This window comes from Sinohyriopsis cumingii, chromosome 18, assembly GCF_028554795.1.
Source record: "Sinohyriopsis cumingii isolate HCF-2022 chromosome 18, ASM2855479v2, whole genome shotgun sequence".
Classification (NCBI taxonomy): domain Eukaryota; kingdom Metazoa; phylum Mollusca; class Bivalvia; order Unionida; family Unionidae; genus Sinohyriopsis; species Sinohyriopsis cumingii.
In genome coordinates, this window is record NC_142978.1 from 97,521,940 (window position 1) to 97,538,981 (window position 17,042).

Consider the following 17,042-nt stretch of genomic DNA (forward strand, 5'->3'; position numbering starts at 1 on the left):
GCCCGGGGGTGGGGTGGCTGTTGCAAATATTCTGCTGATAGACACAATATCTATTCATTAGACGGAATATAGGTATCTGTACATGTAGTAACATAATCACTGAGTATCCATTACACATGGCTACAAAGGGCAACATCAATGAATATCAGTATACACAGGTACATGAATCACTGGGTATCCATTTAAATTTGGTACAAAAAGGAACAGAATCAATGAGTGTCATTATTCATGTCTACATTTGGCAACATAATCACTTGGTATCCAGTATATGTGGAATACATATGGCAATATAATCACTTCATATTCAGTATATGTGGAATACATATGGCAACATAATCACTTCATATTCAGTATATGTGGAATACATATGGCAACATAATCACTTCATATTCAGTATATGTTGAATACATATGGCAATATAATCACTTCATATTCAGTATATGTGGAATACATATGGCAACATAATCACTTCATATTCAGTATATGTTGAATACATATGGCAACATAATCACTTGGTATCCAGTATATGTGGAATACATATGGCAATATAATCACTTCATATTCAGTATATGTGGAATACATATGGCAACATAATCACTTCATATTCAGTATATGTGGAATACATATGGCAATATAATCACTTCATATTCAGTATATGTGGAATACATATGGCAACATAAGCATTGGATATTCAATACATGTGGGTACAGACGACAACATAATTAATGGGTATCCAGTATACTGTATATGGATACACAAGGCAACATAATCATTAAATATCTAGAATATGTGGGTACATAAGGTAATGTAATCATAATATCCTTGTACATGGGTACAATGGCAAAATAATCATAAAGAAAACACTATATATAAGTACACAGGGCAACATAATTATTGGGCATCCTATATATATGTACATGGGTACATATAGTAACAAAATCAATGGGTATCCTTTCTACTCTGGTGCATAAGGCAGCAGAATCAATGCTTGGAAGGTGAACAAGGCATTCAGTGGTTGGGATAAAACACTCCTATCTTTCTTGTTAGAGGAAATCAATGTTTGTAACAATCCCATTCACAACAATAAGAGACAAACTGCAATATAAATTGTGTAGCTAGGTAATTTAGCAAGACGAAACTGACGGTCATAAGAAGGCTGTACACAGATTCTCTATACATGTATTGCAAAAACTAAATAAATCTTGAATATTTATTTGGCTATTAATATTTATGGCAATTAGTGACTTAAACTTTTTCAAGTACTTGTTAAGGTTCTTATTTGGTGATAGATATACAACTCAGCAGTACAAGAAAATACATACCAAGAGATTTTCAAGTGATTTTGGATTGCTTGGACTCTAAGCTATGTGAATATATAAAATATTTTTTAAAATGGGGCCCAACAATTTTAATAATTAAGTTGTTTGGACTACATTATTTCTTCATGTATTTCAAAAAATGTAAAATGTTTTCAAACGTGCCCACAGTGAAATAGTAGCTGCTCTGCCAAATATGGCAGTCCAATTTCATGACCTATATCAACAAAGCCAGTGTAATTTCACGCCCTATATCAGGGGTGGCCATAGCATGGCTCATGAAATGCATGTGGCTCAGGCAATCCTGTGGTGCAGCTCTTATGACATACCTGAACTGATTGCATATTTTTATTTATATATTGCCGTTACTCTCCACAAAAACAAACTCATCTTCCCATTCTATCTCAAATCCTCTATTCTTGTCTTCATAGTTGCATTTTCCAGATGTTTGCAAAAAGACTCCTTCCAATATTGCCTACAAAACTGAGGCTCCCATATGTCGTCTAGATGGCCACCCTGATCTATTTCAACATCATCAATACAACTTGATAAACATCCTACTATATCAAACATCATCGATACAACTTGATAAACTGCCTATTATATCAAACATCATCGACACAACTTGATGGTCTTTTCATCTTCAGAAGGTCCGTTACAGGTAGGGTGTTGCTGTTCTTTTTTGTGTCAACATCTTGGTTTATTTCTAGCATGCAGATTACAGACAGACATAGACTTGTCATCTGTTCATATGCCATTCTCATCTTTGACAATTTTTAAAATAAAGCTCAGGGCTCATTCTGGTCACCATGCCCTTTGTTTTGCATTGCATAAATGTTTGTATAACATCTTGTTACTAATTTCATGTCTTCACTTAACTCTAAAAGGCCTTAAGTTATCTTCAAAACAGAAGAAACAGTACAATTTCCTTGTGCAAGGAAAATCGCATATAGAACATCAAGTGTAGGAGCAGAGATGACTAACAGCCAAAGCCTTCATTCTGTGCATGCATATGAGGTGGACGCTCCAACCACTAGGCCACCCGAGCAGTCGCTCTGGTGTTTTAATTTCAGTGAACTGGGTCAAATAAAAAAACATTTTCATTACAATATTTCAAACATATATAATGATGTCGAGCATTTCTGTGCACCTAAGGTTTCCGTCTTTCATACCAAAGCAAATGCTTACTGAATTCGACTGACGAAAATAAAATACTGCAATACTTACCTTCTAAAAAGAGCCAATTTTCACCAGAATATTCTGTTCAAAATAATATTAACTTTGGACACACTGGATACCAACCCTCTGTTTTCATGACTCTTGGTAAGTCAGCCTAGTCTGCACATAGCTTTAATGATGTAATGTTTATTAATCGGGCTATGTAAATGAAATACATTACTCTGGACTGTTTAATATATTCTGTCTTCATTTTGGTTGAGTAATTAGGTCAGGTTTATAGCTGGTTTAACAAAATTCAACTTAGCAATGCCACTAAATGGCAAGCAATATTAAGCAAACTAAACTGATTGTGTAAAGAAATTAGTAAAGTTTAACATTTTATATAAAAAAATAAGCTATTATGTTGAAGAGAACCAACAATGAATAGGTTGCAATGTGTTTACAATGTCTTGTTTATGGGAATAAAAATTACTATAGAATTTAGAAACAGACTATACGCTGGGGAATTTCTAGAAAGTTCACTTTGTGGATAGCAGACAATTTTGTACATGTGGGACAGCTTCTTGCAAAATTGGAAACTTGGATTAAAATGCAGTATTGTTTTAAGGTATACATTTCCATTTTTTATATAATGTATTTACTTGTATGATTCTAAAAGATACATAGTAAATCGGATTTTCTGGGTTACAAGTTCAAGAAGGTCATGGAGTGGGTCTTAATTCATGTTGACAATTTAGAAATCACATTTTCATATGCAATTAGAGTAGAAATGTGGGATATTTATGTACACTTTATATCACATCCTTAATAAAAGGACAATCGTTCTTTCTTTATAAAAATTGGATATTCGACCAAACACAACACGTTATCCAATGTTTACAGGAATGTAGTATCGCTGTGCAGAATTACCTGACGTGCAGAATTGGCTGACATAGTGGTTATGTGTACCAAGCTGTAGCACAAGTCACGATTAATGCAGAGCATGCGTCAATCACAACAATAAAGTAATATATACTGGGAAAGTAAGACAAACAGTATGCAGTTAAAGTTTTCATGATAACTACACAACATTTACTCATATTTATAAAGAGCTGGGTTATAATTTGAGATCAAATTTTGAATGAATGAATTTTAGTCTAAATAAGTATACAAGTTATAAAAAAAATTCATTCTGCATTAAAAAGAGAACATTTCAACAAAAATATGAAATTCAGTAGCAATTTCATTCATACTACAAGGACTGTCAACTGCTACAGTATTATTAAAATCACCACCCTCAATATAGAAATAGGAAGTCTGCAGGGTTGAAATTTACAGTACATGAACTTCTGACCCTTTTGGTAACATGCCTACTGTCTGGACAAATGGCCTTGAACTGATGAAGGCTGCATTAAATCTGTCCTAAGTGTCTACATGCAGTCTGACTAATGTTACATTTTTTAATGTACAGGATAGTGCATAAACATCACTTAGTATGTAGTTTCATTAGATGTGACAGAGAAATTTTGATACAATTAAATTATTGAATGAAAATACCTGATATCTGAATTTTATTTTCCAGAACCATAGAACTGTTGCCTTAATATATACTTTATTTTATATAAAAGAGATGTTTATTTCTCCAACACTCACCATGCTTGATAATACTATCCTACCCACTCCTTTATGTCCATGTCATAATTTAACACAAAAAAAAAATGTTTCCGGTTGGCTAACCATCCTTGTTGCTCACTGGGGACCCTAGCACTTGCTCACCCATTGTTCCCAAAAAAATCTTTTTACCAAAAAATCATGTAGCTTTAACAATTTTTCAGTCATATCGCTATGATGTCTGCAGTGTGGCAGTTTATAGTGATGTCTAGCACTGGGGCATCATACCGCAGACATGCAGCATGATATCCCACACAGTCACATTATCCTGACACCAGGCCGACCAGTCCTAACACTAACCTCTTAATGCTGAGCGCCAAACGAGGCAGCTGTTAGTACCATTTTTGTGAGTCTTTGGTATGGCTTGGCCGGAGATTGAACACGACCTCCTGCATCCGAGGCAGACGCTCTAACCACTAAGCCACCGGAGCGGTCTTGTACATGTTTAAATAATAATAATAATATGACCAACCTACCCTAATTTTAAAACCACTACAATAACAGCTCACCATTTTTTCTCTCAGTGAAACAGTGAATTTTTATGGCTCATTTCTCCCAAGGTCATAACTGGAGAACCACATTTTTTTCACTCAGTGAATTTGTATGGCTGATGTCATGACATATAACTGGATAAATATATAACATCCTGATTATAAAATGCACAAATTTTAAAACAGCCAATTGTAATAGACTAGAAGATCAGGACATTCTCTCTATGGTCACTATATCAATGTATGGCAAAGGGTAACCAAGTCTTGAATGGTAAATTTGATTTTTGTCACCCTCAATTTATGGAGACTTGCTGGGTCTTGTTCAACCTGTACAGCTGAAAACAAGCATAGATACCTATAATATTCATCTTCATGCCATGATGCACTCATTCAGCAAGTTACTTCCAACATGCTCACCATTTATAGTATACAAGTAAATGGTCAGAACATGAATTTTGTTTGTATAATACATGTGAATGGACAGGACAGGCATGGATACAACAACAGGGCATCATGCTTTACATGTGATCCCACAGTTAAAAATGCTTATCAAGGTCATTACCTTTGAATGAACCAAAGCTACAGTGGATGTAACTCTAAGGTTACTTATTCTGGGTAATATGAACTATTTTTAAGATTAAAACATGGACATAAAAACAACACACACAAAATGTGCTTCAAAATCATTATGTAACAATTACTGAATGAAAAATGTGCATTTTATATTTTTTTAAACAGTTATTAAAGTTTTGCTACCTTCTATCCCAATGTACAGATAGGGAGCAAATTCTGTATACAGGTTTAGTTTAAGCCCATTCAAAACCTGGAAATGTGACTTTGACATGTTAATTTTGCGAAAATATTTTATTTTTATTTAGTTTATATCAATATCATTCAAAGAATGAATATATCATAATAATTATGATTATATTATATATTACTTCAATCTCACCATCCTATAAAAATTAACACATGCATGCAGAATACTAGTCTTTTTGCCAGTGTCTCTATGTCTTAGATGAATATGTTTGTGTTGTTTGGATTTTTAACATAGCTTTAACAATTTTTCAGTCATACTACTACAATGTCTGCAGTGTGGCAGTTTATAGTGATGTCTTGCAATGGGGCAGTGATCATGCCACAGACATGCAGCATGATGTCCCACCCAGTCACATTATCCTGATGCCAGGCCGACCAGTCCTAACACTAACCTCCTCATGCTGAGCATCCAGTGAGGCAGCTGCTGGTACCATTTTTATAAGTCTTTGGTATGATTTGGCCGGATTTTGAATCTATGACCTCCCACATCCAAGGCAGATGCTCTAATCATTAAGCCACTGGAGTGGTTTTGTATGACCTAACTGTAACATTTAGTGTTTAAAGAAAATGGATCCATTTTGACAAACAAATGAAATATGCTCTGACAAAAGACAGATCCAGTCTGACAAACAAATGAAATATGCCCTGACAAAAGACAGATCCAGTCTGACAAACAAACAAAATATGCTCTGACAAAAGACAGATCCAGTCTGACAAACAAATGAAATATGCTCTGACAAAAAGACAGATCCAGTATGACAAACAAATGAGATCCACTCTTGACAAAGAAACAGATCCACTCTAACAAATAAATACCAATGTATAAATAGCCACTACTTCATTGTCTTAGGTACATTACCCTACATTAAGAAAAACTGCTTGTAATTAAAATTTTAGGCAACAACAATCTTAAACACTGAATAATAGTTTCTGTAAAAAATGCAAGATCCAGGTAAGATGTTCCCTTCAGCAACGTTTTGTGGAAACTTTACAGCACACTCCAAATGCACTAATGTGAAAGATACTATCTTCATTCTTTTCCTGTTGTAACTCTGCTTTAATTAATACTCTGCCCAATTGTTTAAATTGGCCAAGATTTAAAGCTAATAAAGAAATGCCTGAAATGCTCCAAACACCTGTGACATAGGATGTTGAAATCTGCCTTCATAGTATCATAAACAAATTTCTAATGAAGGAAGGTAGCATGGAGTTATCCAGACTGGTTGTTGAATTAGACTTTACTACATCTGCATTTGTATTAATTGTCTTGAGTGTACAGCTCATGCATTCTTGTCAGTGAACAGCATAATCATGGATGTAAGATTGGCACCAGTTTAATTTAAGAAGGACCAAGAAGATATAATAACAAATCTTTTGCTGGAATCCCAATGTCAATATTACCATCCTCTGGAGAAGTAGGAATAAAAATTTTTTAATATGGCTGTCATGACAGCCATATTGGATGAAAGATTAATACGACTTTGAGGCAGTGATAGGATTTTCAAGTTTGCATATTAAAGCATGTCCACTGTTACATTTTAGAAAAAATGTAAAATAATGGAAATAAAAATAACTAGTATGAAATATTTCTTGAACTTCAAAAACAAGCAGCTTGATTTATTCATCCAATTATGACTAAGCACCAAAAATAATAACCTCGGTATAGAACAATTGTTGAAGCCCTTAAACCAATGTAACTGGCAGGTAGAAAATAGTTTGATAACTTTTTACAAAGGTTTATATAATGCAAATCAGAAAGAACAGTAGAAATCACCAAAGCTAATAATATTTTTCCACCAACAATAATTACTGAATTGATTTTTTTCAAAAACACAAATATTAATCATAACTACTGGATCTTCATAAAATCACATTTAATTATTTTCAAAATTGGTACTGTCATATACTTTTCTGTAACAATTTTATTTTATATCTGCATTAATATGATTATAATTAGCACCAAATTAATTAAGATCACAGAGGTCAAAGTTGACAGTTTTTAATCATGACAGGTTACTAAATGATCATTTAATAATTTGTGACACAAATATCTACAATACAACAAAAAATACAAAAAAAGAAAGTCATCAGAGGATAGATTGTAACAGATTTTGCTAAAATTAATCAAATGTTGAAAAAAACTCATCTGTGGATAAATAGCAGGGCACAAAAGACATACTTCCCTAGAATAAAATGGCTGTGTCCTAATCAACTGTCTATAATTGGCAGGTACAAATATATGGTTACATGCTAAATAACTCTCCCTGTGAGAAGAATCAATGCTAATGCAAGAAATGTTAACCATCATTTACCATAATTAACCTGTATTTTCTGAGTACATGTAAGTTTTAAATTAAAACCTGCATAAGTGCATTCACAAAATTCTATCACAGACTGAATGCAACTTAAGTAAGAAAGGGGCAATAGCTCTCATGCAATGCAAACAAGTACAAAGATTGATAAATATATGGGAACAAAGTAATTTGTCAATATGCACAATCAATCAGTTAGTTATTATTTCCTCCAAAAGGAGAGTTCAAACGGTGTGACTAGTGCTAACATGGGGATTCATTAATATGCACACACACACACACAGCGAATAATGGTGCTAACATGAGTTACAGACTGCACTGAGCTACAGTACATGCATGGCATACACTCTCATAAACTTGCATGAACAAAGTGATTTCTTGAGGACCACAATATTTACTAAGTTTCATGGTAATCCATCAAAATTTCAGGACTAGTACAAGACTGTCCTGTATGGATGGACAGATGAATAAAAGTATTAATATATACGTCCGCCACAATAAAGGTAGGGATATAAGGAACTGGTCCAGTACTCTTGTAGGAGAAACTACATGCATCTACATACATTTTCTGCACTGCTATGGAAGCCACATATGACACTATCATAAATTGCTGTTCTTGCAACATTTTTCAAGGAACATTCCTACAAAGTATTATCAAAATTGGCACAATAGTAACTGGGACATTTAAAAAAAATACATGTTCCACATTTTCTTATAGAAGTCATACAGTTGCTAGGGAAACTGCCAAAGCACAAAAAACATTTCTACAAAGTTCGGAAACTGACGGAGGTTGCTACTAAACCCAAAAAAAGGCAGCACTGACAGAACATGCCTTAATAAGGTTAGACAACATTGATAGAACATGTTTTAATAAGGTTAGACAACATTGATAGAACATGTTTTAATAAGATTAACTGAAAGTGAGCCAGACTTTTTGGGAGATGTAAACAATGTGGTAAATTATGAGAGATATGTGAATGATGGCATGAAAAGTCTCATGCATTCAAGGCCATACCATAAGCTCAGACTGGACTTGAGCCAGGTGAGCTGAACAAAAAACAAAGAATAGATAGAATGTAAAGGTAAACTCCTACATCATAAACTCAATGTACTTTTCTTTTCGGCACCTGCTCAAACAAAAATTATCTTGTGAAAGAGAAATTATGACAACCATGTAATACTTCATTCTGCCTCTGAATGTTTAACATACTCCACACTGCCTTTAACAGATTATGACTTAGACTCCATACTGCCTTTAACAGACTATGACTTAGACTCCACACTGCCTTTAACAGATTATGACTTAGACTCCACACTGCCTTTAACAGATTATGACTTAGACTCCACACTGCCTTTAACAGATTATGACTTAGACTCCACACTGCCTTTAACAAATTATGACTTAGACTCCACACTGCCTTTAACAGATTATGACTCTGACTCCACACTGCCTTTAACAGATTATGACTTATACTCGACACTACCAAATAATCAGTTATTAATTTGTTCCTAATTTATTAATCAACAAAAAAATTTAAACTTCATGTAAATAGGTTTCAATAACAAATTAAATATTTCCAAATTTATTAATATACTCCTGATATTTTTGCTTATTCTACACTAACAGGGCAAGATATGGATAATGCCTGATAGTTATTCAAAACAATTTGTGGGATAACATCATTTGTAAATACATGTGCTTCGCTTCTTTGATTGTTTTTAAAACCTGTAAATATTTGTACATAATCAACATGCTATATAATAAAAAAAACCAAAGAAATGAGGGTGCAAAGAAAAGATAGTTGTGGTAAATTAATTGGGTTCAAAATACAATTTGATTATCGGTCATATAAGAACAGACAGGATACCTTATAGGAAAATTGCAGACATGTAAATATATTCTACTGATCCTTCAAATTATGTACATGTACCATATACTGTATACTTATAAATCTAGTCATATTACAAGGAGCATAATACCCTAACCTGCCATTACACATTGTGATGGCAGATCAGGGTCAATGATGTTTTACAGATTACTCTGAGCAAACAGCACAGACACATATCTGTTAGTACACTATGCAATGGATGATCTGGGTCAGTACAGTTTGTCTTTGGACTGGGCTTATGATACACAGCATACCTGGATCAGTTAACAATGCACCAGATAAGCAATTCATGCAGGTGCAAGAGAGCTAATATTTTAAACCTAAGAAAGATAAAATTGATTTTTCCTCTCATGTGAATGATTAGTACACTGTCTGGACTGAGACTCATAATTTTAACTGTGCAGAACTTTTTATGAAAACTTGTGGACATATACTGGTTTGTACAAGGACAGTAGGAGTGGTATAGACATTAACATAACAGCTGGTACATACACATGAATTAACAAGTACATTTAAATAACATGTCAATCAAAATGGAAAGGCACGTTGTGTGGTTAAAATTTCTGCAAAAATATACTAATCCTACAAGATCTGATTTTTGGTCCCCAAAAAATTGTGAAGGTCAATTTACATTAGTTCTAGGTATAAACCTCTTATGTTCAGCATTAAAATGTGGATAATTGAATGATATTTCATATAACAAAGAATTTATGCAAACTGCTGTAGTGTTGCCAAAATTACCACCCTCAATGGCAAGTGTAACCTATGACTGTAACCTGGAACATAACACTGCACATATGAACCTTGGACTCTATAATCAACCCCTGTTGTAAGGACAAATGGCCTTGGAACTGATAGAGTGGTCAATGTTCAAGGTATTTAATTGCGGACAAAGCTTCAGACTAGTGTATAAATGACCAGACAGGTAATGAGGCCATATTCATCCTCATACCTTACTCTCAATCTCAAAACAAGACACAAGTGGGACCAGGAAGTCTCACCTGTCTCACATTAGCCTACAAACCAGCATTACCACTGACCAGGTAAATTTTGGTTGAAGGACATACTTTTCTGGTTGATAAAGAAGCCACACAGCTAAAACTCAACCCAAAACATGCCATAATAGTCATACAAACTTTCCTTCCAAATTTTCAAAAGGACATTTCAGATATAAACATTACATTTTATCCTGGCTGCTATAGAAAGCTAGAGGGTTTATCATGCACTATATCAATATGAATCCGTCTATATATTATATTTAATATCAAATATTTATTAAAGTAACAACTAGTGTCATTAAAATTATACTGTACAGTTTTTATGGGATTTTTCTACAATGCTACTAATGATATAAAGTTGTGAAAACTTGACACCAGTGACACACTGACAAGAATGGCCCCTACTGTAAATTCATTGACAGCTGCTGTAAAGTATTTCATGTGATGTTCTGTTTATGTTTTTTAATCTACAACAGAGCATAGAACGGATAATTTTTAAATACATGTGATACTCGCTTAGATGTACATGCACGTACATGAGCTGTGAACGTCACAGAACATAGTGACATCAATGGTATCAAAATGAAAGCGCACAAATTGAACTGGCTTAAGCTTAGTTGGCAACATCTTTTTATTGTTGTTTGACAAAGGAGCAATCTGTACACTAGACCAATGAAGTTTTAATTCATCAAAGTGTTTATCTGACAGCATCATAGATTAACTAACTAAAGACAAGATAATTGAGAACTCATATAGCTGATGTCTGTTTTCATGCTGGGCCAAAATTGTTGAACACATTGGGCACATGTAGCAAATGGAGGCATTGAGGTATTTAAGAATATATATATATATATATATATATATATATATATATATATATATATATATAGATATAGATATATGCACATAAACAATGAAGTAAATATATTCAGGGTAACCACACAAAATTTACCCATGTTTACAAGATGGTAATTTTTATAGCTGAAAACAAATTTTGAAAGTTGACCATATTTGGTCTTAGAAAAGTTTATTTAACTTTCTTCATTCTGCATTAAACCGAGGACATCTGAAAAAATGAAATACCACTAAAGGTACAATTCCTGTCAACTACTACAGTATTTTTAAACTGACCACCTTCAATAGGAAGTTTATGACTTGCAAATTCAAAATTAACAAAATGAACTTCTGACCCTATGGTCATCAGACAGCACAAGATCAAATGGCCTTGAACTGCAGAATGAAATAAGGGTTATTTATCCAAGCATCTCTATACCAACAAATGGAATGGTGGTGGATTATACAGGTATTATATATATCGATGATACTACTTTGTATACATTTAATTCTAACTTATAGTCACTAATTTACAGCTAAAATCAATCCCACCAAAGCAGAAAAAGTTGCCTTGAGAAATCCCAATACATATCAGGATGTACCTATGTGGCAATGGCAATAAACCCAAATGGCGTCATACGTTTTCAATACAATGTACACGTACCTGCTATGAATATAAAAGAAAGTTTACCACTTAATAACAGTAATAATTTTCAGCCAAAAAGCGATCTCTCTAACCAACAATAATTATTGGTGCAAATATATACACAAGTCTGCAAAATAACTATATGGTCATCAGAAAAAAATAACAAGGAATGGTTTTGGTTTTGTTCTGATGATTACATCGCAGCAACACAAGCCGTTATTCACTATTAAGGCCATTGGACTCAAGTGTCTTCTTATCATTAGGCAATCCCAAGACTAACACTAGTTGCCTCTAATAAGATGTGGGAGGAAACCTATTTTACAAAATGAGCCTGCAGGTGGAACCAAGAATGGGGTCATGAATTCATAATGACCATATTTAAAGAAGGTAACACAATTAGCTAACAACATAGATGTTAAAAACGTTAAAATTAAAATAAAAAACATTTAAAAAATGCATTTTTTCTCAATAAATAATATTAAAAAAAATAACGTTCCAGTAGTTTTTAGGCAACACAAAAATCAATATTTTACTTATTTACATGCTACATACCAGTTTTAAAGTTTCAGTGATACAAATATGAAAAAAATGTCAAAAGTTTTAAACCATAGTCCAGATAACATTGAATTTTTTTTCACTCAATATCGTTATCACCATCTGACTGAGCTGACTACTCTATGGTTTCCTCCATATAATTTATATTGTCCAGCAAAAAATAAAAAACGTAAAAAAAAACGCGTTTTTCGAGGTAAAATAAAAAATGAAAAAAATGTTTTTATCATCTATGGCTAACAACTAATATACCTTGAGGCCCTCATACAAAGGAATTCATTTATTTAAGCTGCATCTCTGAAACCACTGGATATATTGGGTTTGGAAGAAGGAAATAGAGTGGACATTTCTAATCGCAACTGGAATACTATTCCAGAGCAGAGTTCCAGAGTATTGGAAACTTAATACTCCTTATTTGGTTTGGGAATTTTATACTGTTTAGTAGACACGGATCGCAGGTGGGGAGTATTACCAGGTAGATAAAGTTAGCTACTTGGGCTATTTGCAATGGGGCAGTTACTACTAAGTTTGTACTGTCAATATTTGATGATCAAAATGTACATTTCCTATGAACTAAATGCAGTAACATGTTTTAATACTTAAACCACTTTTCATTCTCTGTAAAATAGGGTTAAAGCATTCTGCTGTAAATCACAATTTTAATGAGCACAAAACTTAATGAATTTCATATGAAAGTATATTTATTCCAATATGTGCTAAATCGACTTAATTACAAAGAGCAGTTTGGATAATCTGCACTTCAACAATATTATCAATTCAGTGCATCATGAAAAAATTATTTAAACTAAAATGTAAGGCTTTGAATCACACCTAAATTTGAAAAATGTCATTAACATACAGTGTAGTGAAATGTCAACAGGATATTTATAACTTGCAAACTCACTCTGACATGTACAGGTATTTGAAAATGCCATGGAGCACAGAGGCAGATAAGAGTCATAAATTCAAGTACACTAATGCACAATTGTGGAGAATCTAGGTCAAAGGTTAACACAAGTGGCCAAACTCACTCAATATCACTCACATGAGGAGCCAAATACCTCAGCTTGTGAATGCAAATTCATGCATACATTAAAGCAATAAAGGGGATAGCAGTTGCTATATTGCCTGTCAATAGTGGTGTCATTCATATTATTTCCTAGACCACAGCCATAGGAAGATTTTCTTGGAATAAAAAGGACAAATAATTTATAAAGCAAGCATTATCACCTGGATCTCTCCCTGCCACTACAGCCAAAGTCCCAATTCATAACTTATAAACTTTTCATATTTGCACTTTTAAAGTACCGTAATATTTTTAATAGTTGCCCCTATACAAAAATTTCATGTTGCCACTACTAAATGCATCAAAATTTTCAATTTCTATAACCTCTGCTAAATATACATCCCCTGTTAACTCCTGATGATAGGTAAAGAAAAAACTTGGATATTTAAATTTGTACTTCTCATATTGTTTTGTATATCTGATTTAATATATATTTATTTCAATTTAGTTGTTTGTCAGTTTTAAATTTTTATGCTTTATTTTTCATTATATGATATTGTAATGTAAATTTATTCACTAGAGATGATACTTATTTTTTTTAGAAAAGAGTTTGACCTTGACTTAGTTTATAAATCCTGACCTTGTTTCAAAATTTGTAGCAACCATTGTAAACAAGTTCCATTTTATTTTAAAATGATTGGTTTTCGTCAGGGTCACTCTGGGTGTAAGTGACCTATAACAGGTACTTGCTTTGCATAAGTTTCCAAAAGATGATCACGTGACCTTGTTTACGTTTAGAACACGACTTAATCCATGTTTTACAGAATTAATCTCAGTAGAAGCTGGGCTGTTAAGCTGTTAGTTGTACATTGTGCTGTTTGGAGTTATTTCAGATTACTTGGTTTGGAGCCATTTCAAATTATTTGGATTCAAATGGATTAATTCTGTTATTTTTCTGAAAAATATGTGTGCTCGTGTTATACTGTGGAACAAGGCCATTTTTTAATAAATTTTATTCAGCTCTCAGAAACTGGAGTGATAATTCTTGTTTCTACAAGGAACTGTAGACTTTAACACTACAAATTGCAGCATACATCATCGTATTCCATCTTGGATTCTTCATTGGGATTCGAACATGAAATCAGTAGAACATTTTGTTATTAGGACTATTAAAATTGTATTCTTGGATTTGATTCTATAATAAATTATTTTAATTTTTCAAAGCTTGTTTTTGTCACTCTTTCTTGTGCAACTGTTTATTCGAGCCTAAACAAGTGACATAAGAATATTGACTCTTTAACAGTCTTCAATGTAAATGACTTAGTCTTCTTACCTTCCAAACATTTTGCAATTTCTAAACCACCACCTTTAACAAACATATCCAAATCTGCTAAACCTACCAGATTCAAAACCACCTCATTAATATACAGGAATGTCACTCATAATCCAAATCTTTTAATGACAAAAGCTCACATACCAAATCTGACTAAAAGCTGATAAGAGTTCTGACTTTGATAAATCAAATAATTTAAACTAAAAATTATATATATATATATATATATATATATATATATATATATATATATATATATATATATATATATATAACCATTAAGGATTAAATACACTGAATAAATAAGTTAATAAGTAAAAAATCAAAACACAAACTTAAAGGAAAAATCATGGTGCTTCAACCTACTGTTATATGACAATAACATTACATTTACATATTTTTTAAGTAAGACTACACCACACAGCTATTTTGGGAACTACAGAAAACATTCATGCACGCAAACTTCCTCATTCTCAATACAAAAGGTTTCCACTTTAATTCACGCAGAATGTTTAGTGCTGCCATATAAACATACAGATGAATTACTTGTTTTGCGGAACTCCCTAAAATCTTAGAAATATGTGTGCATGTACTTTACCTGTGTTGTGTACACAAATACAGACTAGTTCCTGTTTGCATCATATACAGGGACCTAATACATAAATGCCAGATGAGATAATATAAAGTGCACCATTAAATTAAGGTCTGTACTTTTTGTTTAGTTTTCACACAGGATTAAAATATCATTCATTAAAAGAAACATACATCAATAATTTGTTGTGTCTTCATGGCACTAACTCCCAATAAATCGAGAAGACGAACATCGAACAAAAGCATGGTTACTATTCAAAACAAAATATCTGGATAGAAAATCTCAATTTCAAAAATAAAATGCGGGTGGGTGGGTGGTTATAAATATAGGAGAGTGTAAAAGAAGATAAATGGTAGGTCTTGTAAATCATAATATATTTGTGTGTATTCTGCTGATTTTTTAATATTATGTTTGCTTGTTTTTTAAATTAGCATAAATATTGAAATCACAAATTCTAGATTATACCATACATGTACTTAATTTCTGGGGTGACAGGTGTCAGTTTTGGTCCAAATGTGCATATTTCATCTATTACATTGCAACAGAATAAAACTTGATAGACAGATGGGCCTACAGGTACATAGATGGATCCATATTGATACAATGGATTAGAATGGTGGCCATGTATGCACTTTGACAAAATATGTTCTCTGCGATATTTATTATTTTCTGAAAAATGGTTACACATAAAAACTTTTAAGTTTTAATTAATGATTCCTCCCACCTTCAGTCTTGAAGCAATTCAATACCGAGCAAAATGATGTTGAAATAAACTGTTTTCACTCTGCTGAGTAATATTCAGATTTCTCACATATATATAATGTCAATACTCACTTAGGTCAGATACATAACAAACTGCAGAGAGCCTGATCTACTGTTTTATTTTTTTTCTCTGACTGACATAAAACAAAGAAACAATCCTGTTATATCCATTATATTAAGCAACCAAAATATATTATGAGGTAAAAATAAATAAAATAAAAATATCCCGGCTCTAAATAAATTTAAACACCATCCTGAATATTATTAATAGTCAATCCCGAAATCCCGAAATAGCCGGTGTCTGCTCTTTCACGTGTTAATACTACACAGTATAATAATAACAAAGTTACTGTACTCACCTGCAATTATCCCCTTTAGGGTCTTCTGTGTGGATTTCGGTGAACTGTCAGCTGAACTGGCAGCTGATGCAGCAAGATGGTGTGACAGTGGCCTTAGGAAAGGCGACCTAAAATCGCTTCTATCTCGGTCCATGTTGAAGGAACAGCCGAGTTATATAGAACTATACGTACACTGACTTCGCCTTTCCAAAACAATAACACGTCACTGCAATTTGCTCTCGCCGCATGAAACATCTTATATACAAGCTCAACTAATCGTATCACGCGATAATTTAACCAATGAAATTCTATGTAACATTCGTCT

At 33.1% G+C, this 17,042-nt stretch overlaps 1 protein-coding gene across 1 annotated transcript in view; it reads right to left on the minus strand.

Annotated features, from left to right (window-relative positions):
• LOC149777554 (tricarboxylate transport protein, mitochondrial-like) overlaps positions 1 to 16,969 on the minus strand; it is a 62,972-nt gene extending 46,003 nt beyond the window's left edge. Inside the window, exon 1 of the mRNA XM_089942156.1 lies at positions 16,739 to 16,969. Coding sequence (XP_089798282.1) covers positions 16,739 to 16,871 — 133 coding nt within the window. The 5' untranslated portion in view covers positions 16,872 to 16,969. The remainder of the gene's footprint in view (positions 1 to 16,738) is intronic.
• Positions 16,970 to 17,042: the final 73 nt, after the last annotated feature.